This window comes from Blennius ocellaris (genome assembly GCF_963422515.1).
Source record: "Blennius ocellaris genome assembly, chromosome: 2".
Taxonomy (NCBI): domain Eukaryota; kingdom Metazoa; phylum Chordata; class Actinopteri; order Blenniiformes; family Blenniidae; genus Blennius; species Blennius ocellaris.
In genome coordinates, this window is record NC_137651.1 from 11,513,804 (window position 1) to 11,538,913 (window position 25,110).

General features: G+C 43.7%; 3 protein-coding genes across 4 annotated transcripts in view; 1 reads left to right on the forward strand and 2 right to left on the reverse strand.

Moving 5' to 3' along the window:
- LOC308137427 (uncharacterized protein) overlaps positions 1-17,288 on the reverse strand; it is a gene marked incomplete at its 5' end in the record, with an annotated part of 52,778 nt that extends 35,490 nt beyond the window's left edge. The window contains 4 exons of the mRNA XM_080506104.1: positions 10,094-10,267; positions 14,823-15,266; positions 16,506-16,662; positions 17,284-17,288. Of these exons, the coding sequence (XP_080362230.1) occupies positions 10,094-10,267; positions 14,823-15,266; positions 16,506-16,662; positions 17,284-17,288 (780 nt within the window). The remainder of the gene's footprint in view (positions 1-10,093; positions 10,268-14,822; positions 15,267-16,505; positions 16,663-17,283) is intronic.
- A 1,977-nt stretch (positions 17,289-19,265) lies between these two features.
- On the reverse strand, positions 19,266-21,588 carry snrpa (small nuclear ribonucleoprotein polypeptide A). Of its 2 annotated transcripts, none has more exons than XM_080512493.1 (7): positions 21,562-21,588; positions 21,179-21,259; positions 20,921-21,093; positions 20,655-20,831; positions 20,077-20,253; positions 19,740-19,828; positions 19,266-19,664 (listed from the first exon to the last, which is right to left on the reverse strand). In XM_080512493.1, exons 2-7 carry the CDS (start codon positions 21,249-21,251, stop codon positions 19,505-19,507), a joined length of 849 nt encoding a protein of 282 aa, XP_080368619.1. In that variant the 5' UTR covers positions 21,252-21,259; positions 21,562-21,588; the 3' UTR covers positions 19,266-19,504. The 2 variants fall into 2 exon arrangements, with proteins under 2 accessions (XP_080368619.1, XP_080368620.1); XM_080512494.1 differs by having other exon boundaries at positions 21,528-21,566.
- A 297-nt stretch (positions 21,589-21,885) lies between these two features.
- Positions 21,886-25,013, forward strand: actmap (actin maturation protease). Its single transcript, XM_080507869.1, has 7 exons — positions 21,886-22,003; positions 22,141-22,343; positions 23,109-23,177; positions 23,329-23,453; positions 23,568-23,697; positions 23,833-23,903; positions 24,430-25,013. Exons 2-7 carry the CDS (start codon positions 22,168-22,170, stop codon positions 24,765-24,767), a joined length of 909 nt encoding a protein of 302 aa, XP_080363995.1. The 5' UTR covers positions 21,886-22,003; positions 22,141-22,167; the 3' UTR covers positions 24,768-25,013.
- Positions 25,014-25,110: the final 97 nt, after the last annotated feature.

A 25,110-nucleotide genomic window follows, 5' to 3' on the forward strand; every position in this document is an offset into this window, starting at 1 on the left:
TTTGAGCTTTGGGAACTCAGGAAACCACAGAGAGAAGAGGTGGATTTACTTTGCACGATCATGTTGTCTGCTCTCTAATCCGCAGGGATTCAGTGTGGCTGAACATCACAGGAGAACAGCGATACTGAAAACAAAAGGTTTACCACGAATGCCTCAAATGAGAGAGATGGAGGATGTGATGGGGGGGAAGAGAGATAATTATGGGTGAGCGACATCAGAGGAATGTGAGTGAAAAACATGGTGACAAAGACAGCAGCCGATTAGCATGTTGTTTGCTCATTAAATTGTTATTTTCATTTGTCATCACTCCCATAGTTATGCTCCAGTTGCATCTGTAAGGTTAAAGGTCATATTTATGGCAAGCTGTCACTGTCTTTGTGATCCTGACCGCAAAGAAGGAAACTAATGAAAACATCTACATGAGGAGGAGTTTTGATGTGGCGACGTGCCATCAGTGTCCGGCGTGGCGGCGCAAGTTTACTGATGACAGTTTTGACAACATGGAGGCAAAACAGATACTTGCCAGCATGAATTTCTACTGCACTGATGCATATTTCATAAACTTGTCATTTGTGGGAAATGCCAAAAGTGACATATGAAATCTGAAAAGGGACAAAATGCAAACTGTGTCACAAAGATATTTTAATGCCTTTAAAGACAATCATTTTTTACTAAACCTAACCAAGCAAACTGTTTGTTCCCAATCAGGGGTCGTCAGTGTATTTCAATGTAAAAGCTATTTGAAGGGTACAAATTTCCCACATCATTAGTATTGTTAACCTGAAATGGTATGATGTATTCATACATATAAAGAGGCGTACTGGGAAGCTTTCATTTTATGAGGCAATCATATTGGCATTAAAACCAATGGCAGATAGCGAGAATTAAACATTTTCTTGAATGCAGAGTGAAAGTGAGTCCCCTGGGAAAAAGGTTGTGAATCACTGTTGTAGGGGGTGTAGGAGGGCCCTACTTGTCGTATGTCTGATAAGGCCCATTTAAAAGTCTGATAACATTCAGCAGGTGAAAAAAAAAAAAGATGGACAGACAACAAGAAAATTTTTTGTAATTACGAGCATGTATTCATTCCAGCGATAGCATACCTGCAATCTGCATTCACCAACAGACAATGACACATCCAGCAGCAGGGACACGCTGTAATTTCACAGTGATCGTGTCAATCAAGGTTCCTTTGCCTCTTTTCTCCTCTAATAAAAAAGACTCCCCCTCTCAATCCAATTTGCACACAAATGAAATCATTAAAACATGCTCCCCTTGAGACGTTTACCCCCGAGTTATTAACTTATCTCTAAAAAACACAAGCTCCAAATCCTGATGGAGTTAACCTCTCTGGTGTTTGGCATGTGTGCTTGCCTGGTGGATTCGTGCTCCGTGTGTTTGGGCGTGTCTGCTGTGGGAAAACCAAAAAGGTTCTGAGGAGGAATGTGCGTGTGTGCGCGTGCCTGCAGGTGTGTGCGTACGGACGACGTGCACAACAGTATCGGCGTACAGGCAGGTATGCGTGGCCGCAGAGGCGAGTCAATTAGGGGACAAAAGAGAGGAGAGCACAAACGACAGGCGGGGAAAGAGTGAAAGAGAGACTCGGGGAAGAGAAAGAAAGCTCCGACTATGCCCCTCTCCCTCCGATTCCCTCCACTGACTTCCCTCTACTCGGCTCCCACACAGCAGGAATGCACAGGTAACACCACTGTGTGTGTGTGTGTGTGTGTGTGTGTGTGTGTGTGTGTGTGTGTGTGTGTGTGTGTGTGTGTGTGTGTGTGTGTGTGTGTGTGTGTGTGTGTGTGTGTGTGTGTGTGTGTGTGTGTGTGTGTGTGTGTGTGTGTGTGTGTCTCCAGTCTCTCCTGTTCAGTTTGAGTGGTGGAGAGTAACTAAGTACCTGCACAAGACTGCTTCAGTACCATTGGTACGCACTTGTACATTGACAATTTATATTTCTGACACACTTGACCTCTTTTTTCGTATTGATATCAGAGGGGAATATTGTGACGGCAAGAAGCTGGTTATGTTTTTTTTTTTGTATGTTTTTTTTTTATTCTCAAATGAAGAAACAGTCAGCTGAGGGAAAGTCAAAGTGGAGCAACGTGCCCCCCCTCCGGAACATACAAAGATCTCCAATTACCACACTGGACCTTGTTTGTTTAGTCCATGCACAAACACAAAGGCAAAACAGCACGTGTATGTCAGCCTATTTTATGTGTGTTGCCAGGCAACAAGTGTGACTTGCAGGGCACATAGAAAATAACCATAACATTCAGCATTCAACTCCGAGTCAGATGGTCTTTGTGCAGCAAGTGTCTCCAGAACCTTACACAGTTCAGGTGATTTGTCCCCGGGAGTTTTCGTTCAAGCTTCACTGAATAACGCACAGATTCCACAGACCCATCCATCCATCCATCATAGATCCACAAAATAAAGTGTTTGTGAGAGGAAAGCGGTGCACCTGTACAGATCCTATGCAAACACGGGGAGAACATGCAAACTCCACACAAAAGGTTTATCTTCAGGCTGCAGGAATGTACTCCTTCTCCACAACTATGATTTAATCGCCACAGGGCAGGAGTGTGAGTGGGAAGGATGCAACAATATTTTTTATTCATTATGTGAGAATGCACATTGTAAAAAGCTGATTGATATTCTTAATGTATAATGTATGGATCTCTGTATTTGTGTCCACAGAAATAAGTGAGTGTAGTCCCATTGCATCTCTCGTATTGCATCTTATCTCTTATCATGTTTTATCTTGTTGTATTATATCTCATCATACTCTATCTCATTGGATCATATGTCATTCTACAGTATATCATGATTATAGGATATTGTATCTTATTGTACATTATATTTCATTGCACTGTATCTTGTAGTGTATCACATTGCACCATGTGAACATTATTGTGTCTGATCAAAATGTATCTCATCATACCTGGTTTATCTCATGGTATCTTCTCTTCTCTAGATGTAACAATACCATAGTTTGTTATATATTTGGTTAGCTTGAGATACAAAAACAACTCTTTGAGTGGACTGGATTTGACCTAATACCAGTCCTACTAACTTAAATATCCACAGAGGTGTGTGCACGTGTTTTGGCTACAAAACAAAACCAAGTCTCTAAATTCATGCCTTCAGAATTATTGTGCTCCTCATCAAAAGTCATACAGCGGTTCAATTTGGCTGGAGAAGATAATGGCAGGTAATTTCTCTCGGTTGTTTATAATTATAGTCAATTTCTCACGGTTGCTCGCAAGCAAACACACACACACACACGCACACGCACGCACACACACACACGCAAACACAAACACACAAACAAAAACACACACACACAAAAAGTAACCTGATAGTGACCAGTACACAGTCAAACCTTTATATATTCATTGCTTCACTGTCATTTAAACTGCACAGAAGTTTTCTGTAATAAAGATAATAAACTAACATTATGGCTCCTCATCTGACTTAAACCTTGTTGAGAACGTGCTGACTCTCAAACGTGAGCTTTACTATGAAGGAAGACAGTCCACCTCTCTGAACAGAGTGGAGGATTTGGTTACTGCTACACAAAAGGTTGATCGTGAACAGATGAAGAAATTGACAGAGTGGATTGATGGAAGTCTTGTGACGGGTATTGAAAAGAATTGTTGCCATATTGGTCACAGATTTTTTTTTGTGGAAATGTTAGAAATGGTTATTTGTGCATTTTGAGTTGTCATCAACAATTGAGAGGGGGAAATGGTAGCTTTTCATTTAGTTGCCTAATAATTCTGCACAGCAATATTTGACAAATAATTTTGCATGCTGAGATGATTTCCAAAAACCTGACTAATCCTTAAATATTCAAACAACTTGCCTCATAATTCTGCACACAGAGTTCAAGGCATGCTCTAATCACAATCCATGAACAACAACTCTGCAAGAAGAAGAAAACAAGCAAACGAGAATTGTTTTCTTGTTCAGTTCATCCACCATGACCTCCTTCATACATAAACACAGAGGCATTAAACAAAGGTCAACTTTCCCTTGACCTCTTCCTACTTATTTACGACAGGCTTTTGTCACACAGACACAAACATGTTGTCTAGAGTGTGTAACTCTTCACCGGAATAAGCTGATGAGAAAGAAACACACTCTAAAAAGCAGCAAAGAAACAGTTGAGTTGACAGACACCGAGTTCACGGCACCAACAGGGGAACACGTTTGCATGACAACCACACTTTGCATGTTGCTCTGACGAGGAAGGACTTTGTGTGTCATCAGAACAACAGGCTTTTGCCTTCTCGTATCCTTCGATTTAGATATGCTGTACGAAGGTTATGACACAGGGAAACTAAAAGAAATTCTGTTTTTGGTGCTCAGCAAATTCAAAAATGGTATTTATAAATATCCAAACAACACATCTCTTTAAGAACAATAAGTGTTGTAGATAGTCTGAAGATGTCACAGGGGAAATTATACAGAGCATATACATTCAAAGAAAAACACATTTCCTTGATGAAAAAGTAACATTAATTCAGACTGTCGGAGGGGGAAGATATAGATTCCTGTGCAGTATTTGGAGTGCTAAAACAAGCTGGATATAACAGCTTGGGGTAATAATACAGCTTACAGACAGGTTGCTGAGCAGTTTTCACTGATGACCAAACTAACAGTTGACAAGGTCACTAAAACATCAAGTAAATGTAAATACATAACTGATTTTATGACAGTAATCAGCTACTAAAATGTTTCTGTAAAAAGAAGTGTCGTTAGAGTATTTTGTTTCATTACGAAGATTATTCGCCGACAATACTGTCAATAATATCCATGTTTATGAAATATCTGATGTCACAGTCGAGTTGGCTGGATCCTCAAAGGAAAAAAAAAAAACGCAAACGAATCTGGGAAAGGTTAAGGTTGCTCTTCGTGCTGTGAATGTGCTGCGGGAGCAAGTTCTGTTTGTAATAGCACAAATAATATCCCAGATATCTATGCAAACACACAAGATATGTTTCCGATGAATGGCATGAACACAGTGTCGCACACACACACGCATACACGCACACAAACAGAATTGTTCCCAGGAACATCCAGCGATGGCCTCTGGCAGTGAACCCGAGCATGAAAGAGTTTTAACTTTCAACCTGAGGATTACAAATGACACTGGCTTCCCTCCATTCACTTCACCTTAACAGTATTTCATGGCACCATTGTCAATCGTCACAAGGCCTTTTGTTGACCTAAAGAGCATTGATATTCACCTCAGACATTGTCGAGTGAGGGTTGGTTTTTACCTCATATCTACACAGAGGCACTGTGTCTATATAGACAACTGGCTTCCTCTTCACTCACAAAAGAGGCACAGTCACATGAGCGATGGACAAAAAAAACAAACTATAAATATGGGGTAAAACCACAGAAGGTCGACAAAGAGAAACATCTGGAGTGACGAGGAGATTCATTTTACATTAAATGAAATAAACACCCTAAACGAAGCTCATGCCAAGACTTTAAGCCATCGGCGTTCTCAACTTGTAGGTTTTGAAAATAACAGGAAGTATGAGATTTATGTCACCATATATGACACAAGCACAAAGAAATATAACAGATCAGTAAGATTGTCGACCACTGTTTTTTTTTTTAATCATTATTTCTCACACTTCTGAAGTACATACCAGATCTGATTATGAAAATTATCTAATTACTCCCAGCTGTCAGATTTAAATGGCTGCATGATTGCTGCGGTTCACCTTATTTTTGCAAGCAGATTCAGCTGTGAAGTCGCCGGCAGACAGACGTTACCTCGCAGTTATAAAATCTTTGAACTTTTCTCGCACCCACCGAGGCAACAATGCAAAAAAAAAACAGTTTGTAGCGGTGAGGTGAAACTGGAGCTGTGTCCCTGGGACTATGTGGGATCATAGACGACATGAAAGCAAAGCTAAAATCTGGTTTTTAGCATCTTGAGCGAGACAAAAACACTTTGGAGACAAGCTGTTACAGCCTCTGTCTGTGTGTCGCCTTCAGATGAATTAACATGCGAGGTGAAATACAACAAAGACCACAAAGACGCACTGCAGGACCTCGCGGCCACAACTAATAGGACAGTGCAGCATGTTAAAAACACATTTTTTAAAGTTTTCTCACCGATATGAATTACATTTGGACCTTTGAGCCAAAAATCAATTGACTTGTTGAAAGACCAAAAACCAATCTCACAGAATCAAATGAAGCATAAAACAAAAGCAAAGACATCATCCAGCCTCTGGAAGAAAAAAAGAAACATTCGTCCTGTGATGGACATTTTTACCATCTGGTTTAGTCTTTTACTTTCATTTCATCTTTTCACACATGTTCTTTTCTATTCTGGAAGCTGGAGCCTATTTTAGCTGCTAAATAATGCAAAAAAGGAGTTTCCATCTTTGCGAGGATGCCAGTCTATCACAGCATGCACGCACATTCACGGCAACATTATTGTTAGATTCCTCAACATTTCCACAAGCGTGCACTTTTTCATCGAAGCTGTCGTATCCACACAAACGAGGAACATGCAAACTCCATGAGCCTAAAACTGAACCAGGATTGTCCCGCTGTGAGGTGAAGTTGTAAACACTATTAGACCACTGTGTGCTACTTTGTCGGTCCTGCCAGTGTCCTGGTGCAACTCACGAAGCAAAGTATTACATTTATCACACCAAAGGGTTTCGGAGAGTCGACCAAGCTCAGGGACGTTTACAGCCATTTTTAAAAACAGCCTGTAAAAATCTGATTTAGAGCGACAACCAGAGAAATCACAACATTGACTTCCAGCAGCCGAACGGGGGCCCGAGCCCCTGCTGGCAATCCTGATAATGCTATACCCAAAACAAACACAACACAATGAATTATGACCATTGGCGCATACATAAGCGAGCGAGCGAGCGAGCGAGCGAGCGAACACACACACACACACACACACACACACACACACACACACACACACACACACACACACACACACACACACACACACACACACACACACACACACACACACACACACACACACACACACACACACACACACACACACACACACACACACACACACACACACACTCTCTCATTTCCCTGAAGAGATTAGTTCAAGGAAAGAAAGCCTGAACAAGTGAGGGAGGGCAGAGAGCTCAGCTTTCCTCATGATGACTGCGCTCACCTGTTCATCCCCTCACCTGGGGCAGGGGGACCACCCCCACCCCCCGTTCCTCATTTACCTCCACCGCACATCCCCACCACCACCCACAGATGGCGAGATAAAGTGAGCCTTTCACTGAAGGACGCACTAAGGTTGCCACAATGCGGCGCAGCTCTCTCTCTCCCCTGAGGCCCAGCCAGGCCCGGCCCGGCCCGCGGCCCGGCCCTGAAACTGATCTCGGGAGGCTTTCTGATGGGAGAACTTTCTCACACTCCAACATGCCAATCACACACCTCGCCTGCACACACTGACAAAAGTATCCCGGAAATTGTGGCACATGCAGTACACACACTGAAACGCACACAAAGGCAAACTGTACACCAGATAAGGGAGGTAATTGGCTTTGGGACAGAGAGTCTCACAAGTAAATGGAGTGATACCAATCAAGATGAAGAAACATAAACTGACTTTGTGTAACATTCCTGGTTGTGTGTGTGAATAGCCCATGTTGTGGGGACGTAAAGCTGTTTACAAAGGCACATTTGAGAGCTCATCTCCCATTTGAGAAAAACAAAACAAAACCCTGCAATCTAAATCATCCAATCTGAGCATGAAGACTCGGGCAAGTAGTGGTTATAGCTTGTGCCTCCACGGATTGTGTGTCAACCTAATGTCCTCTGAAGCGATGAAAACACACTTCACCTGGGTTTTGTGTGCCGTTTCAAACAATATTAGAACACAACAAGGCTACGGAGCAGAGCCTCAAGGTTCTCTGTTGCCACTCCTCGTAATACCTTCATTATGGTAAAAGAGGTGATCATGCTGGGCACCATCAGAAATGAAAGAAATGGAAAAAAGCGGAAAGGAGACTGCAGGAGGATTTTACTCAAAGAACAAAACAAACAAAAATCTCCAAAGTGCTCGGGGAAAATCATGCTTGACTCCTGCTTGTCCTTGCCAAGTCAGTTTGAAAAGGATTCACTCCAGCTTCCTTTTCACCGATAAACAAGCATTATTTGTGTGAAGTTCAGGAAAAATGCGAATAATGAGTGTCGAGATGGGCTAATGGATTCTTTTTAGAAAATAGGGTGATTATAGAAGATAAGCACTTCAACACATTACAGTCTTTGTGTTACTATGTGTGAGTTAAGCCTCACATTTCCCCAGTCATTATTGTGGCTTTTAGGGGGTGTGGGGGGTGTGGGGGGTGTGGGGGGGGGGGGGGGGGGGGGGGGGGGACCAATGAACAATTTGACAATAAGTTGGCAGCTTATTTTTCCTGCAACAACTTAAGCAAAAAGCCACAAAGGGCCATCATTGAAGACCTTGGTGCATACAATTGATCCAAGTAGTAATCGAAGGTTCACTGTATTCAAAAACCATTTATGAACATCGGTGTGTAAAATTGATTGGTGGCTGGGGGGGATTGAATTAAATTAAATAGAAAACCAAAAAAACTGAGCCCAAAACCATCAGTTTTCATCTTTTCAGATGACATTTAGATGACAGCATACACTTATGCACTGAAACTCGATTATTACACATGATACAGTAGTATGTTTTATCAAAGATGGAGAAAGTAAAAGGGTGAATAATCAATAGCTCTGCTGGCCACGTCCGCCTCTAATTGGGTTAATAGAGGATTAATTGTTGTCTTTAATGAGGAAGATGAAACATCGAGCGACACACAGTTTGCTCAAGCTGCTGAATGTTAAATACGCCAGGGGAAACCCCAGACAGGCAGAGAATAAAAACTAAAAAAATACAACAAATTGGAGAAAAAAATTTTTTATTAAGAATGTGATGAGCGAGATCAAGGGACGAAAATAATGCTGTCTCAGTCAACTGCAAACTACAGTCATGAGATTAGGCATTAATGTGGAATAGTAGTTTTTAATCTTGCTCATTATGATCAATCTTAAAAAATATATGTTGCTCGGCTTAAAAAAAATTCTTCACTTTTTCTGATATTTTAAAACAAAATTTAATTTGCTTCAGTTGGGATGTTAAGCTGAAGTCAAGGAAGAGACCACTGACGTGTGATATAAGCCTGTCAATCAGTGTCAGTCTTTCTTCATTTAAAATGACTGCATCAAGCCGAGTGGAAGTAAAACCAAACAGGCACAAAGAGAAGCGACAAATGAACAAAAAAATTATAGAAATGTGGAACAGAACTTAACCTGGTATAGGATCTTTTCCTGTATTTACCTGTCGTTAAAAAAAAAAAAAGAGTCCGTAATATATGTATTTTGAACGACAAAATGAACACGATAAACTATTTTGAAAATGGGGGGGGGGAGAAAAAGGGAAATGTTAAGGACCTCATGCAATAATGTGGAATAATGTAGTTTATCAAATCTTCAACTGGGAAAAACCTTCACATTTTAAATCTAAGTAGGTTTACAATGGGAATGCCATGTTGAGAAACCACTAGTTTGGATGTTTGCTGTTTAAAATTGCTTTTACCACTATACCGATTACGTGTTATTTCATGAAAACGTTTCTGGATATTCAGTTTTATTACTTAACAGCTCCGTCTTCCCCTGTTGTAAAGTCCTATTGTGACACAGACATGAGCTCTGAGACAAATAACAGATTGTGGCTATTGTGTTGCAAAAGCTCCTCTGATTGTCATTGTTATTCCACTCTAGCCTCAATTTGAGACTATCGTTTTGTACTTAAAGCTTAGCCTGTTCCCTTGGTAACCACAGCAGTAACCATCACTGCCCCTGTACTTACCGGCCAGGCGTATTTGAAAGGAATGACAATGTGTCCATTAGTGCCATCCTCTGCTGCTCCTCCTCCTCCTCCTCCTCCTCCTCCTCCTCCTCCTCCTCCATCGCGTCCTCGGTGGCGGAGTGACTCGGAGTTTCCTCCCAGGATTCCTGTGTTGCCAGACCCGAAGGTGCAGGTTCCAGTTGCGCTGACGCGGGCCTGGTACTCCTTGAGGCAGGCTTGGAAGAAAGTGTCACATTGGTCCCGGGCGGAGCAGTGCTGACCACTGCTGGCCTGCAGGTCGCAGCAGTCCCCGGTCTGCAGGAGTCCGTGTGGGTTCTGGAAGTGACGGATCTGAAGCTCGAACATCCCGACTGCGCTCACAACCTGAGAGAGGACAGGGAAGGTCGTATTAAGGCCCCATTTACACGGCAACGTTTCACGTGACAACACCTAATCCGTTAAAAAAAAAAAAAAGTGCGTTGATGCTGCTTCACCAGGTGAAGGTGAGGTTCACCAGATAGGCTGTACGTATTTGCTTTTTTTTCCCCATCACTACCTTATTAGAAAAAAAACACCAAAAAAATGATGCTGACCAGTACAAAGACTCTCAACCCATCAGCTTATTTGAATTCTAGTCAAAATGAGGCTGACAAAAACATTCTGGAAATATATTTTGAGTTCCAAAGCCTCAGTTGGTTTTGCAGACAACCACATTCTTACAATGAGCCATCACTTCAGATTTCACAAACCATCCAAAACAATGGACTTCACTTTTCAACTACTTGAGCAGTCCCAAAATGCTTTACACCGTCACATTCACCCATTCACACACACACACCACTTGAGACTGCCATGTCAGCACTCAATTCATCAATTGGGAATGATATGCGGTTCAGTGTCTTGCTCAAGGACATGTGGACTGGTGGGAATCGAACCTTGAGATTGAGACACGATTAAGACACGATTAAGACATGATGAGGAGACGATCGCTCTCGCAAATGAGCGGCAGCCACGCTACAATAACAAGAAAACTTTCAAACCCTCCTAGACATTTTACACGATATAGTCGGATTTCTTTCAACGTGTTTAGATAAAATAAACAGAAGAGCTGAGAAACTTTGAGAGTTGACTTTCTTTTCTTCACTGTAATGTCTCGGTGCCGTCTGGGAATCTGCAGTGGCCTGCATGTCTCCTCTGTTTGTCAGTATGTTATAACAGTCTGACTGCAAACGAGGGGGGTGAAAGAGAAAGAGAAAGAGAGAGAGAGAGGGAATTAAGACATAACTTTGTTTCCCACAAGTCTGGTTGACCTCCAGTCGGGGGAAAAAATAAACCTTTCCATTTAAATCAGGCGCAGATTCACCAGCACTGTGGCCATATAATCCTCTCACTGTTTATCTTTCAACTTCCTTCTATTTACCACATCTCCTCGTGCCTTTCTTTCTGTCACTACCACTCCCTTCTTATTTCTCACTTTCTCTTCCCGGGGGGGACGATGACAGTGGGATTCTGTTCTCCCTCCTCCTCACGCCTGCCTTTATGTGGAACAAGCTTTAACGCGCCTGTCATTTCTTTTTCTCCAGCCATCAGCTCTTTTCCTCATTGTCCTCACTTTCATCTGCTTCATGTCCCCTCCCTGTCTGAGGACGGGTGGGGAACACACACACACACACACACACACACACACACACACACACACACACACACACACACACACACACACACACACACACACACACACACACACACACACACACACACACACACACACACACACACACACACACACACACACACACACACACTACAGTTAACAGGACCCCCTGAGATTCGTGGAGCAGCCGGTGTGCGTGTGTGTCAGAGGCTGTGGCCCCTTCTAGGAACAGCAAACAACAAAATAGGGCTATTGTTATGCCAGATTGTCATACAACCGTCGAAGAATGAATAAACCTGAATAATTCATTGATGCCGCGGTTCTCTGGTGCAATTGTTGAACAAGTGATAGTTTATTAAGTCCAAGAATTAGGGAACTTTTGCATGCAGAGATAGAAAGATCTATACTGTCCACAATGAGCACAAATCTCAGCTCCCCCATTGTATATGTCCCTCTCTTGCACCCTGCTCATGGAGCTGAAACGGGGTTGGTGGGGGTGAACTTGTCCACATCAAAAGGTTTGTGGAGATACAGTGGCGCTCATCACTCCTCATTATCCTTTCTTCCTCTCCTCTGCTCGCTGCCTGAGCCATTCCCAGCATACCAGCATTTCAGCGCTTCAGTCTGACCAGAGACACAGGGACCGAGCGAAAGAGACAGAGGGCGGGAGGGAGAGGGACAGGGAGACAAAAAGAAAGGTCCGAGCCAATCAGCACATCTCTGCAGGAGAGCTTTGGCTGTCAAAGGCAGACTACAGGCAAAACTTGCCACAAACAGTCTTCTCTCGTGAACTGCAACATATCAACCATTAAGAGCCGGTGATACTGTGATCGTCAGAATGAACATGACAAAATTAACCGAATATTGGGTAAACATTATACTTGTGGAAGTATCCACATATTTCGATACAACTGCTTTATCCACTCTTGTGTCACAGGGACATGAGGCACATCTCATGTGACAAACACACAAACAGCCCTCCAGTCCATCTCGCACACAGGGCTAAACAAAAACACACATTTGCACTTGGAGCACATTAGACTCACCACTCAATCTTTGCATGTCTTTGGGTTTGTGGGAGGAAGAACTCGGGTTTTGAAAGTCGGAAATTCATCTAAGAGCAGGGAGAACATGCAAACGCCATATAAACTCCCGGTAACAGTGATTCATCACACAGCCGTGTTAAATGGAAAAGTCCATGCATATATCTTTGACGCTTCTCTAACTTGGGGGCTGGAGGCAGGATACAGTCTGGACAGGTGGCCAGTCAATCACAGAGCAAATAGTGAGAGAAGAAAACCACATCTACACTCAAAATAGGGACACAATTCAATTAATACCCACGTCTGGAAGGAAACCAGAATGCCTGGAGAAGCCTGAAATATGCACAGAGAGAACATGTAAACTCCACATGGAAAAGCAGAGAAATCTCTATCCAAGTTGCAGTAGCTGGAGAGAAATATGGGCGAGAGAAGCTTATAGCCTGGGCAGGCCACCAGTACATCACAGGGCAAACAGAGAGCGACAGACAACTGCACACTCACGTTCACACCTTGGGGCAATTTAGCATCACCAATTAAGTGTGGCCCCAAAAATATCAAACGACCCTTTAATGGAAAACAATCAAACATTAAACTGATTTCAGTCACTGACTGACTGAATAAGTATACGATGCTTATTGGGTTTACTGGTGCCTTCTTGTGATATAGCCGACGTATTGAGATGAGAGCTGATGCTTATATCAATAACAAACTCAGTTCTCTATCCACTTTCTGACACTCTGCACCAGGAGAACATATAAACTCCATCCACAAAGGCTCTCAAGCTAATTCCAAACACGCATTGGGGCATTCTTGCTATGAATGGCATCACTGTGGAGCTTTACTTAAAATACGAAATATTTTTGAGGACACCAGAATGTAAATGTTATCCAATGAGATTTAAAACATGTCATTCAATTTGCAAATGAAATAGAAATGATCTCTTCTCGATTCACATATAAAAGTGTCAGTCCGTGTGTGATCACTGAGATCATTTTAAAACTGAACATGAGACTCCCAATTATCAAGAAGCCTCATTTATGAATAGCAGGTTTTCCCCCCCGCTGCATTTATAAATAGTCACCAGCAGCTATGGAGGATCCTGGGTGTGTTGGCTTCACACTGCAGTGCAGTCAGAGAATGGAGGGAGTGAGCTGTGTTGTTCCTCAGCTGTGAGGAGGTTGCAGAGGTGCATAGGGAGACGCACACAGAGCTGCCTGAATGTTCAACATTCACACGCCCCGGAGTATGTTCGGCTGTGGCCCCGAGCTCTACACACACTCAAGAAACAGATGCTGGGTGTGATCTCAGTTTGGTGGAGAAACATGCATGTGCTGATGCATGTGTGCGCACACACACGTACGCTCACATGGAGCACCACTGGACCTGGGCTTTGTACCAGTGAATTCTGTCACACCCCAGTGGCATCCTGACAGGACAAGCAGCCTCTCTGACAGGTCACCAAGAGAGGGGAAAAAAAGAATGGGGGGTATTTCTGCACCTCTGAATCAAAAACCTTTTTTAAATGCAACCAAATATAATTGTTTATTCGGGGGACTTTTCTTTGCAAGCTATTGCTATTGCCTCGAGGTGGAACACAAAAATCAACTGGAACAGTGGGTAAAGATTAAGAATATCGAAAATGGACAATGCACCCGCAGGCAATCACTTTGGAGATGCAATTCTCCCCCAGTAACGACTTGTGAGAATTTGGTGCTTTACGGGGAGATGTGATGGGTAATTCAGGTGTTAATTACCCTCCTTAGACCATTGAACATTTTTCAAAGTACCTCACAATTACTCGTGGGTTTATGTAGCTCAGAGGTCCACACGTGCACCAGAAGCAGCAGATGTGCTTTATGCTATAGAATAATTTGTCTGGCGTTTACCTAAATAACCTCATTATGACTTCTGCAAAACGCTCAAAATGTTCACCGATAGACATTTTGGCAGTGGCATTTCTCTGTCACGGCCCAGACACGGGACTGAAGACGCTTCTTGTGTTGCGTGGGATAATCGACATCAGCGTCAACGGGCTGGAACAACAGGTGGGCACAGCGCCATGGAGGAGCGGGATGAGGGCAGCACAAAGGGGAAAGGAGCAGTGTGCAGCAGTCTGCGTTGACTTGGTTTGTCACCATGTCCACGCAACTGTGATTACAAACAAAGACTTAACCACAGTTACAAATGATCTTCCAAGCTTGACGTGCATGTTGCCCAGAATAGCACTTAATCGGTGGCTTACCTGCGGTTGCATCGTGAGCGCGACGAGAAAAAGCACAGTGCGCTGCAGGTTGAGGGGTCCCCGGTGTCGCCTGGCCCTCGTGTGTGCCTCTCTACTCGTCTTCCCGCCCCAGTCTCTGGGATGGAGCAGAGTTATCCTGTGCGCTCTCGTGCTCTCCATCCCTGCGTCAGGGGACTGGAGACTGTGCTGTGCGCTCTGGATATGTTGGTGCCCCCCCTCTCCTCCTCCTCCTCCTTGTTCCCTGCGTCCTCCGTCCGCCCAGCTCGATTTTAAACCCTGAAACTCGGGCAAAGCCACCTCATTGTTCAGGTCACACAGAAAGCGTAACGATTCACGTCTCCGCCCGGATATATCACTCAATTGACCAAATCCACCCACAAGAGAGCACACCCGATCACCTCCTTTGCTGCCGTGCCCAGGGTAGATTTTCCACAGGGAATGGCACTAGCACACAAATACGCACGGACTTCACACAAACACAGCCCTCTCGCGCTGTATTCCTTCCACCACCTGCGTTAAGAGGCTTTGCATGTCCAATCTGCCGGCTCACTTGACTTGAACTCTCATCCCAATTAGCAGATACTCTCTCTTCATCTCCTGTCTCTCTTCAAACTCGATCCACGCTCAAAAATAATAATAATTTTTAAAAAAAATCTTCTTAAATTAAATAAAGAGTGCAAGGGATCCAAAAATCAAAGTTAATATCTCCAGTGGGACGATTTCACACACGCACACGCGCACATCTCATCCAAGCGGCTCACTGACCATTTGTCAACCCGATATGAAGCCCGGTGGCTCCAGTCACTGTGGGAAACAATGAGGGAGGGAGCGAGAACGGGAGAAAGACAGAGCGTGGAGGGTGTGTCCTGAGGCAGGGAATATCCGTCTATCAGCCGTTGTCCGGATGGTTCCCAGCGCGCACCAGTGCTCTCATCCCTTCCTGTCCCTCTCCGCACACTTTGAGCAACATGAAGCCCGGCCCAAACTTTTTTGGTCACGTTTACGCACGGGTTTATCCCAAATACCGCCTCGCATCTCGCATCTCCTCTGTGGGTTTCCCCTTCCCTTTATACCTTTTGTAGCACCTCCCTGGTACCTCTCCTCCGGTTTCAGCTGTCCGAGGTCTCCGGCCCACTTCAAAGCGCCGTCGTGCCAATTAACTGCTTTCACAGTTCTACTCCGGGCTCGGGTGGTCTCTCAATGGGGACACTCCAATGGGCTTTACGAGATGAAGCCCGTCACAATTAAAATGCCCTTCTTTTGTGAGTGATGAAGTGGGTGGTATTCACAGACTGCCCAGAAACAAACACCGAGTTGCATGCCTGCGGGACCTTTGAGGGGTGTTATTCTGCTGATGGCGATTCGCTGCTGCGCGCACGGTCATGACGCACGACGCACAGGTGCTGACGCGCGCGGCTATTGCTCACCTGAAGCCATTTCTTCAAAAATGTAATCTGCATGTGTGATTGAACTTGTTCTGACAGCTGCCGCTCTGTATATTGTTCTCGCGTGCTGCAGCCAAACAAGGCCGCCGGCTATATCCTAACAAGCGAGCTTAAATATAAGAGACAATTGTAGGGTGTCCAGGCTTCTTTCAAATATTGGCAACGGTCACATGGCAGATTTTCCACATCTGACCTCAAATGCCCGTCTTGTTGGACGCAAGACCTCCACACAATGTACCTTCTTCATCGGAGGAAATCTAATGAGATTCTGCCTCCCGCCTCCTCCTCCATCTTTAAGGTCTATCATGGGCTTGTTGCTCACGAGCTTCCCTGACAACCGCTGGCGTTTCCGCGGCCTGGTGCTCTGCAGTGACCCCGGAGCGGAACAGAGGGCTCTTGAGAAGCACGGCCCTGATTTGCATAGAAGAGCAATGACCTCTAAAACACCAGCTGAATTTCGAACCAACCACCCGGAATCACACAAATATCACTTGGTCTGACCGGAGTCCGCAGTGAGGTTCACCTGAGGAAGACTCACCAAAAATATGCAACCTCCTCCACTCTTGCCGCCCTGTAACTTTAACCACAAGGCTCATGATTTGTGCATTTGGCACCATCTAATGGTCAAAGACACATCGAGGAAACTTTACAGAGAAAACGTTCTGAAACCATTATCAATGTTAATAAAAAAAAAGAAAAAAAGTAAGCATAGTTCATGATCTACATATTTTAATTCAAATTAGGGTCCTTTGAACTAAAGCAGAACCATGGTTTTAATACTGATAGAAGAACAGAGGGAGAAAGAGAGAGAACAAGGAAACACACCACACAAATCATTAGAAAAATCCTCGAGCTCATTCGAGATGTGGCTTTGGACAAAAAGCTGTTTTGGTCCTTGGAAATAAGAGGAATCAATAATGAAAAATTTGGCCTACGGCCAGACAGTGTAGTGGTTAAGCCCACTCATACCGTCGCAAGGATGATTCCACCCTGGCTTCTGGGTTTACTCTCGGTACCTCATGTTCGCTTCACAGTCAAGAACATGTATTTGAGAAAAAGTGGTGACTTTAAAATTGCCTGTGGGTGTAATTGGGAGTATGTGTGATTGTCTTTCCCTCTCTGTTTGCCCCATGATGGACTGGTGACGTGCCTCTAGTGAAACCTGCTTTCACTCACAGTAAGCCGGGATCAGCTCCAGTGTTCTGTGAATCTCAATTAGATAAAGTAGTATAGAAAAGGAAAGGAGGGTTGGACTGTCTGCATAAGAAATGAAACTTAAATCTTGAATCAGAGCAATTGAAAATGAATTGGATATGTATTTGTGAAAGTGTGTATTTTCTTGTTTCTTATTGCTCATCCTTTACACTGTTCTATTTGTTGATGCTTTTGTATTCTAAGTGTCAGGTAGGGGCAAATTGAGTGTGGGGGCACTGGTTTATGCTGTGAAGTTAATTCTACACAAATACATATTGGGATCAAATTAATTTCATCAGCCTTGATAAATATGGGACCACAGACCACAATCTACAATATACAGGTAAGAATTTTAAAACAAATTCAAACCATGAAATATTTGATTGCTTCAGGTGTCAATTCTTTTGACTGAGTCACAGAAGCTGAAGAAAATATTCAAACAGTATTTGAGTCTATAGAGCAGGTCCAACCCATAAAATGAAAACCACAACCCATTACGTTAAAGTCAACTCTGTGGCTTCCACTGGTCGAGGAAACACCCCCATCCCATGCAAAATTAATTATCCTGTTTAATTCTGACTGGCTGTAGCATGTGACTCTCTGTCTCTCCTTGTATTTACACTGTAAACCATCAAAGAGGCAAAACCTTTAAAAATAATTTTTTGAAAAAAAATGGGTTTAACCTACAAACAAATATCACACCTTATGTTTTACAGCTTGTTGGAATAATCTCACTGAAACCATTCATTAAAACAACATTCTTTTCTGTACATTCCTGAGACATGAAAGGGTTAACAACCCAACGTGACTTTGTAAACCAACAGGCTCATGGAAGAGTGTTGATAGCACGGCAAAGAAACACCAACACAAATACCATCAACATACAAGTTGCCTTTCAGTGCTTTCAAATGAAGGATTAACATGTTTGGTCGACGGGACGGCAGTGGGCACGTTGCCAAGATCACGCCACGCACACGGCATCCCGGTGGCTAAGGTCAGCACTTTCTCAAGGCAAAATAAGGGAGTGTGGAAAGGCTTGGGAAACTGCTGAAGAATGTGATTTTCTGTGTACACTATTGAGCTGACCTGAAGACAATTACACTGGGCACGGTTTAAGTCCACAACAGTGAGGCCTTGTGTGCAGTGGGCACAGTTGATAGCGCACGTCTAAATTAAGCTTTTCAGATCCAATTCATACGTCACGTCATCAGACGCTCATGAATCTTGCCTTTGAGAGTGGGTGGCGGGTCTTATTGGTATACAATTACTCTGCAGACCTACATTATCTGTAGGCTGAGAAGAGCATTTGAGGATCTGCTGCAAAACAATCTGTAGAAATTTACGAATTGGCAAAGTGTGAGACACTATTAAAGGGCATTCACTCATTATTGGCTCCAACATCAACCATTTACACAGTCCAGGTTTAATCATAAATTCAAAATTTTGTAATTTGCTTCGGCGTTTGAGTAACTTGTCTCCATAACCAAATGTCAACATTTCATTACATGGCTGAGTCCTTTAATTGGAAGGGTATTACAGTAGATATTAGCAATACAGCAAATGTAACTATTAATATTTACTACACAAATGATTAATTTACCATTTTTAATTCGTCATTGACGTGGAGCAGAAAACTGATTACTTCATACATCACTATCAACCATAGCCCAAGACCCTCATCAAGTCAGTACAGTGTCCAGTATTTTGCTCCCTGTACTCTCACTTAATGCTCTTTAAACCAACAAGCGATTTCAGAGAACGTTTTAAAGGAACACATAATATTGTAACAAAAACAAAACACGACAAGATAAAAGTTTTCATGGGAAAAAAAACAACGTTTATTCTAAAAAGGAAAATAAGCTCCAGGTACAATATCTGGTAGACCAGACTCTGGGTGCAATGCTCCATTAGAAAACCACCAATGCATACTTACATGTAAATCCGGGATGATGAATATTGTCACACAAATCAGTAAAGAATTCCTAAAAAAATTAAAAAAATTCGGAGTCTTGGCGAGTAAAAGGCGATGGTTCATTGGAGGCGTTATTTCTTTGCGAATGAGATCTTCATGGCATTCGTCTGTGTGATCTTGAAGCCTTGCAGTGCGTCTCGTGCAGCACCAGCCTGCACCTCGTTATCAAACTCCACAAAGGCGATGTCGTGGCGTCCTGGCACCAGACGCACCTCTTTGAACCCGGGGAACCTGAATACAGAACACGGGTCAGGTCTGAACGACAATGATTGACAATTGAAAGCAGAAAAATGAGCCGTTACTGACTGGTTGAAAAGCATGGAGAGCATGAGTTCGTTGGTCTCCTCTGGCAGGTTGGTAAGGAAGAGGATGTGATTGGGTGGATTTTCTGCCACCTGTAAAAGAAAGATCAGTGTGAAGAACAGTAATTATTTTACTTCGAAGCCGAGCGGTTCACGACCCAACAGTTGGTTGACCTGATTTCAAAGCCGATAGACTAAATTCCACACCTTGCAAAAGAGAAGCTATACTTACCCCCCCCCAAAATAGTGTCAATTTCTAAGCAGTTCTAAGGTCTAACATACCAATTTAATGCAGGATTTTCATAAACAGGCAATCTGTCAGAAAACAGGACACAAACTACCTGCTGGGGCATCTGTCCAGGCATCTGTCCGGGCATCATCTGACCAGGCGGCATCGCACCAGGGGGCATCTGTCCCGGTGCCATTCCTGGAGGAGGCATCATGCCTGGAGGAGGCATGTAAGGTGGCTGGCCTGGCATGTGCATCATGCGAGGTGCCTGGCTCATGGGTGGCATTCCCTTGAGAGAGAGGAATGAGTTTGATAAAACATTTCATGTTTCAAACAATTAAAGGCAGAAGTCACTCTCTGACAACACATGGGTTCAATGCACTTATGCCAACAACTTTTTTCAATCAGAAATTACAGAAGACATGATGCATCAGCATGTTGTAGTGTACATAATATCAGATTTGAGACTACAAGCAAGCAAATCGTTTATATTACAATTTCCGCAACGATCTGTAGTGAAAATCGACTTGGCGGATGGTTCAGAAACATATACACACATATACTCAGTTAGATACAACTAGTGAGTCTAAGAGCCATCACAGATCATCATTCTGCCAAGTGTTTACCCACGCAATTCCATTTTTATTTTCTTGAACACACGACAAACAAAACCTCTCTGGTTTCACTTACAGGCATGGCAGCAGGAACTCCACCGACCATGGCTGCAGCAGCTCCTGGTACTCCCTTCTTCGCTCCTCCACCCTCCGGTCCTTTAATCTTCCTCTTCTCCTTCTTACGATCACGCTCCACGTACGTCCCCTTCATTTTAGCAATGATATCCGAGTCCTGTTTCGCATACTGGATCCGCTGCAGGCACAGATGTAAAGACATGCACAGAGTTAACTTTGTGCAGTGTGCTTAATGAGTGGAGGTTTAATGCATATCGTTACACCTACCATAGGTTTGTCATAAAACGGGAATCCCTGCATCGATCTGAGCGCGTTGGAGGCGCTATTCACCTCTTTGAAGATAACAAAGGCCTGACCCTTCATCTTAATGTTTCGGGCCACTAAAATGTCCAAAATCTGACCAAACTGGGAGAAGATGGCGTAGAGTGACTTCTTCAGCTCTGCAACATCGTGGAGAAAACAGAGAAAGCATGAGTTTGGAACCATGTCGGACTCGAGCAGTGTAGCAGACAGTCGAACGCTCACCATCTTTCTTGATCTTCTCGTTTAAGTTGTTGATGTAGATTGTATGATTGAGCCGCACATCCGGAGTGGTCATGGTGTACCCTGTCGGTAAACGAGAGGACACGTTGAATCTTGAAACACAGAGTTTTCACTCATAAGGAGCTAACTAGCTGGCCAACGTTAGCAAATAACCATCTAGCGCGGGCAGCGTGAAGTTAGCAACAAAGCTAACTGCTAACAAGAACCCGGCTCCAACGACTTAAGAGATTTGATGATTTAGATCCAACTACAATTCACACTTATTCGCCTCTATCGTTTCAAGAAAGGCACAAATGAAAACCAATGAGAAAAAAATGCATTGAAATCAAACCTTTGGACGAAAATGAGCACAAAAAAAGCCTCACCACGAATGAACACACCACACAGATCAATGGAAGAAATCCCGGTTCTCAAATCCCGTGCTGTGTTCTCGCGATATTAATATACGGAAGATGAAACGTCACTTCCGATTGTTCCTTCTACCATCTCACACTTTCCCCCCCCCCTTTTTTTTCTTTTTTTAACCAATATTATGTTTGAATTCCATTAGGAATGGAATAATGTTATACGGATTGCATTTTGCGAATCGAACAACATTTATGATAGTGCGCTGCCCTATGCATTGGTTAATGCACTAGATGGCGCTGTGGTGGGTCACGGTTGTGCTGTGTGACATATCTATCCAGCGAAGAAGAGCTGTGCTTAGGAGTTGTTTAACTGTTAGCGTTGCAAAATTTCCTTTGCTCAGCGTTACGAAGGGGGAATTTCAGCGTTTCGATTTCTAAGAAAACGTCAGTTAAGGATCGGGTACGGATAACTTTAGCATGTTTATAGTTAACAGACCCATTTGATAAGTTGAAAGAAGCCGGATAGAGAAGGCAAGTGGGTGCAGACTGCATCCATGGGAGCACCAAAAATACTAATGGTGCTTCTTGTTATATCAGGGCAAAGCCAGGCGGAGTCCCGAGAGGATGCCAGTGGACTGTCCCCTGTCGCCCCCTCCTATCCCTCCTCCTCCTCTTCCCCCTCCTGCTCCTCCTGCCTCATCACCCAAGCAGAAGTTGTATCAGACTTTATCCAGCAGCAGGAGTCCCGTGGAGGGAAACCACACTGAAGCCCTTCTGCTGCTCAGCCAGAGGGAAACCAGGTGAGATATCCTGTCAGGGGAGAAAATATTGTTAATTTGGACAATTCCTCTGCAGGTTTGAACTGTTTAATGCATATTCAGGAAAATATTATACATCCATCCATCCTTATCCTGTTCAGGGTAGCGGGGCACTGGCGCCTGGATCTCAGATCTATAGGGGAGGGCAGAATACACCCTGCAAACACAGAGAAAGACAACTACACGCTCACATTTACATCTAGGTGCAATTTATAGTCTCCAGTTAACTTTGTATACACATTTTTGGACTATGGGAGGAAACCAGAGTATCTGGAGGAAACCCACATACACACTGGGAGAATGTGTAAACTCTGCACAAAAAGACCCGGCTGGTATTTGTACTCATGACCTCAGTTCAGTTCACTGTAGTTTTTCTTTGTGTCCCCGTAGGGCAATTAGCGTTGCAGCATGTATAAAAACATAAATAACGCATATACATACATGCATACATACATCCTATGCTGACTCCAGAGATGCTTGTGTATGAAACCTGCAATAGATGAACAGTTACGAAAACATTCAGCCTTTCTGTCACCAACAGCAACACCATGGTCAAAGCTCACCGTCTCATGTCCACATTCATGAATAGAATGAGTTTCTGCCATGTGATTAGCTGATTAGATATTTGTGTTAGCAAGCATTTGATCGGGTCAATCTAATAAAATGTCATCCATCAGTTGGTTCATAGGCTGATTAATGTAAGACTTGTCCGTGTTGGTTAAACAAACTATTGTTGTTGTGCTCCAGCTTTAGGAAGGACCTGCAGTGGATCCTGGTGAACACATATGTGCCTTCTCTGATCCAGGATGGCCCACAGTAAGTTGGTTATACAACAAAAGTAAAAGTGATACCATGCATGTTGTGTGTGTGACTCAAGGAAGCTTTCGTGCTATGAGGTTGATGCGGTTAGTCATTGAGTTGACGCGTTTCCCAGGGTGTGACTGGGATTATTGGATTATTTGTGTAGGTGCGGTCTGGTGGCTTTGTGGATGGCCGCTCACCTTCGACAGCCGTCGATGAGTGTTGACATAGAGATGGTGGTCCAGACGGCTCTGAGCAGAGGATACACGGCTCAGGGTGAAATGTTTTCAGGTAACAAAACTGTGTAAACCATGTGGATTAGGAATTTTTTTCTTTTAATTCTTAAATTTGAAAGATTTGACTGGAACTGTTCACTCAATACATTTACTTTTTTTTTTTTCTTAGCCCAAAACATGGCTCTGCTGGCAGAAGAGGTCTGTAACATAAAGGCTGAACTCCTCACAGGAGGTATGAGTGGTAATAATGCCACAGCCATCATCGCGCACCTGTGGGGTCGGCAGCCTGTCCTCATCCCGTATCCTGAATCAAATACAAACCTGCCACAAGCCCCCTCATTTACTTCAACAAATTAATCTGTCTTATGATTTATACAGCAACACATACACTTTCCTTGTGATTACAAGCGAAAGCTCCTTGACAGCGTGTGCAGGTATGATATGGATCACAACCTGGAGCCGTGCCAGCGTGGTGGTTATAAGGCGCACTGGGCAGTTGCTTCAGGTAAGACATCAGCTTCAAAGAGGTGCTTCTGAGCAATACGACCTCCTATGGAAGCATAATTCCTGCAGACGTTCACTCATAGGCAGAGGAACCAAGTAAATTTGGCACCAAAGAATAATCTGGGCTCATAAAGAAGTACAGATTTTCTCATCCCTTTCTAGTCTTTTATTACAGCGGCTATGTTAACTCTATTACGTCTCTTTACGAGGCAGTGAAGACTCTTCAGACCTTCCGGTCTTCAGACATACATTTTAAATTGAGATGAAATCATAGTAAAAATAAGCTGCGTCTTTCTTTTTGAGATCCACCTGTGTTGTTGAGGTTTTTCAGTGCCTCAATTCTGCCATTTTAATCTGCTTTAAACACTTTCTACGCCAGCTGGTGACATTCTTGTCCAAAAGGAATTCAAACTTTTGGCAAACAGAAATGGTCTTTGGTCAGAACTGAGGTCAAACGCAAATCCTCCTCAACCATAAGTTTGTCTTGTAATCCTGGCACTCATTCATCATGTCATCCATTTGTCCAGGTGTGGTTCTCGGTTTGGACCGGGGCAGTGTGAACTCCGAGTTCGCTCAGCCCGATCCCACTTTGCCCTGGCTCTGGATCGCCAGCGACGGCAGCTCGCCTTGTCCCGTCGGCAACGCTGCAGCCATCCGACAGGTTTACGTCCTGGCTAAGCAGGGTAAAAGCCTGCGTTACCAGCTGTGGAGTTTGGACAGTGTCGCTCAGAGCAACGAGCAGCTGAGGGCGATGGACCCTCAGAGAGCCACCGACGGGACCCAGTATGTGGTTCCTCAGGGGGGGCTGGAGGCCGGGCTGGCTGGAAAGGCGGTGCTGCTTCACACAAGGGCCCACAAGGAGTGATGAACCTTACAAATCCAAGAACGGCGCCGTTTGTGAAACATCAGTTTAGTCATCGGAGAGGTATTGCATCAAATGACTGAATTATGCAATACTGAGGACATAGGAAGCAGCTTGTCTGTTTGATCAGCCCTCAAAGGCAGTGGGGGTTAAATATGCAGCTATTTTTTTTGATCCTGCAATTGCATTTATGGCTGAAAAGATGTTCATAGGCCTTTAGAACAAGCTGATTTAGGTTTGTTTTTTCACATCCGACGGGTGTTTGCAGGGGCGTAACAAATCCTAAATGCAATTTTCCATCACACTTTGACCTGGGAAAAAAAAAAAAGGTTTTTATTACCGATTT

Coding starts and splice junctions, on each gene's coding strand:
- snrpa (XM_080512493.1), bottom strand. CDS start 21,251: ATGACCACTCCGGATGTGCGGCTCAATCATACAATCTACATCAACAAC. Junction 20,832..20,920: donor CGTTTTATGACAAACCTATG/GTAGGTGTAACG, acceptor CTGTGCCTGCAG/CGGATCCAGTATGCGAAACA. Junction 20,254..20,654: donor GAGTTCCTGCTGCCATGCCT/GTAAGTGAAACC, acceptor CTCTCTCTCAAG/GGAATGCCACCCATGAGCCA.
- actmap (XM_080507869.1), top strand. CDS start 22,168: ATGCCAGTGGACTGTCCCCTGTCGCCCCCTCCTATCCCTCCTCCTCCT. Junction 22,344..23,108: donor CTCAGCCAGAGGGAAACCAG/GTGAGATATCCT, acceptor GTTGTGCTCCAG/CTTTAGGAAGGACCTGCAGT. Junction 23,904..24,429: donor GCACTGGGCAGTTGCTTCAG/GTAAGACATCAG, acceptor CCATTTGTCCAG/GTGTGGTTCTCGGTTTGGAC.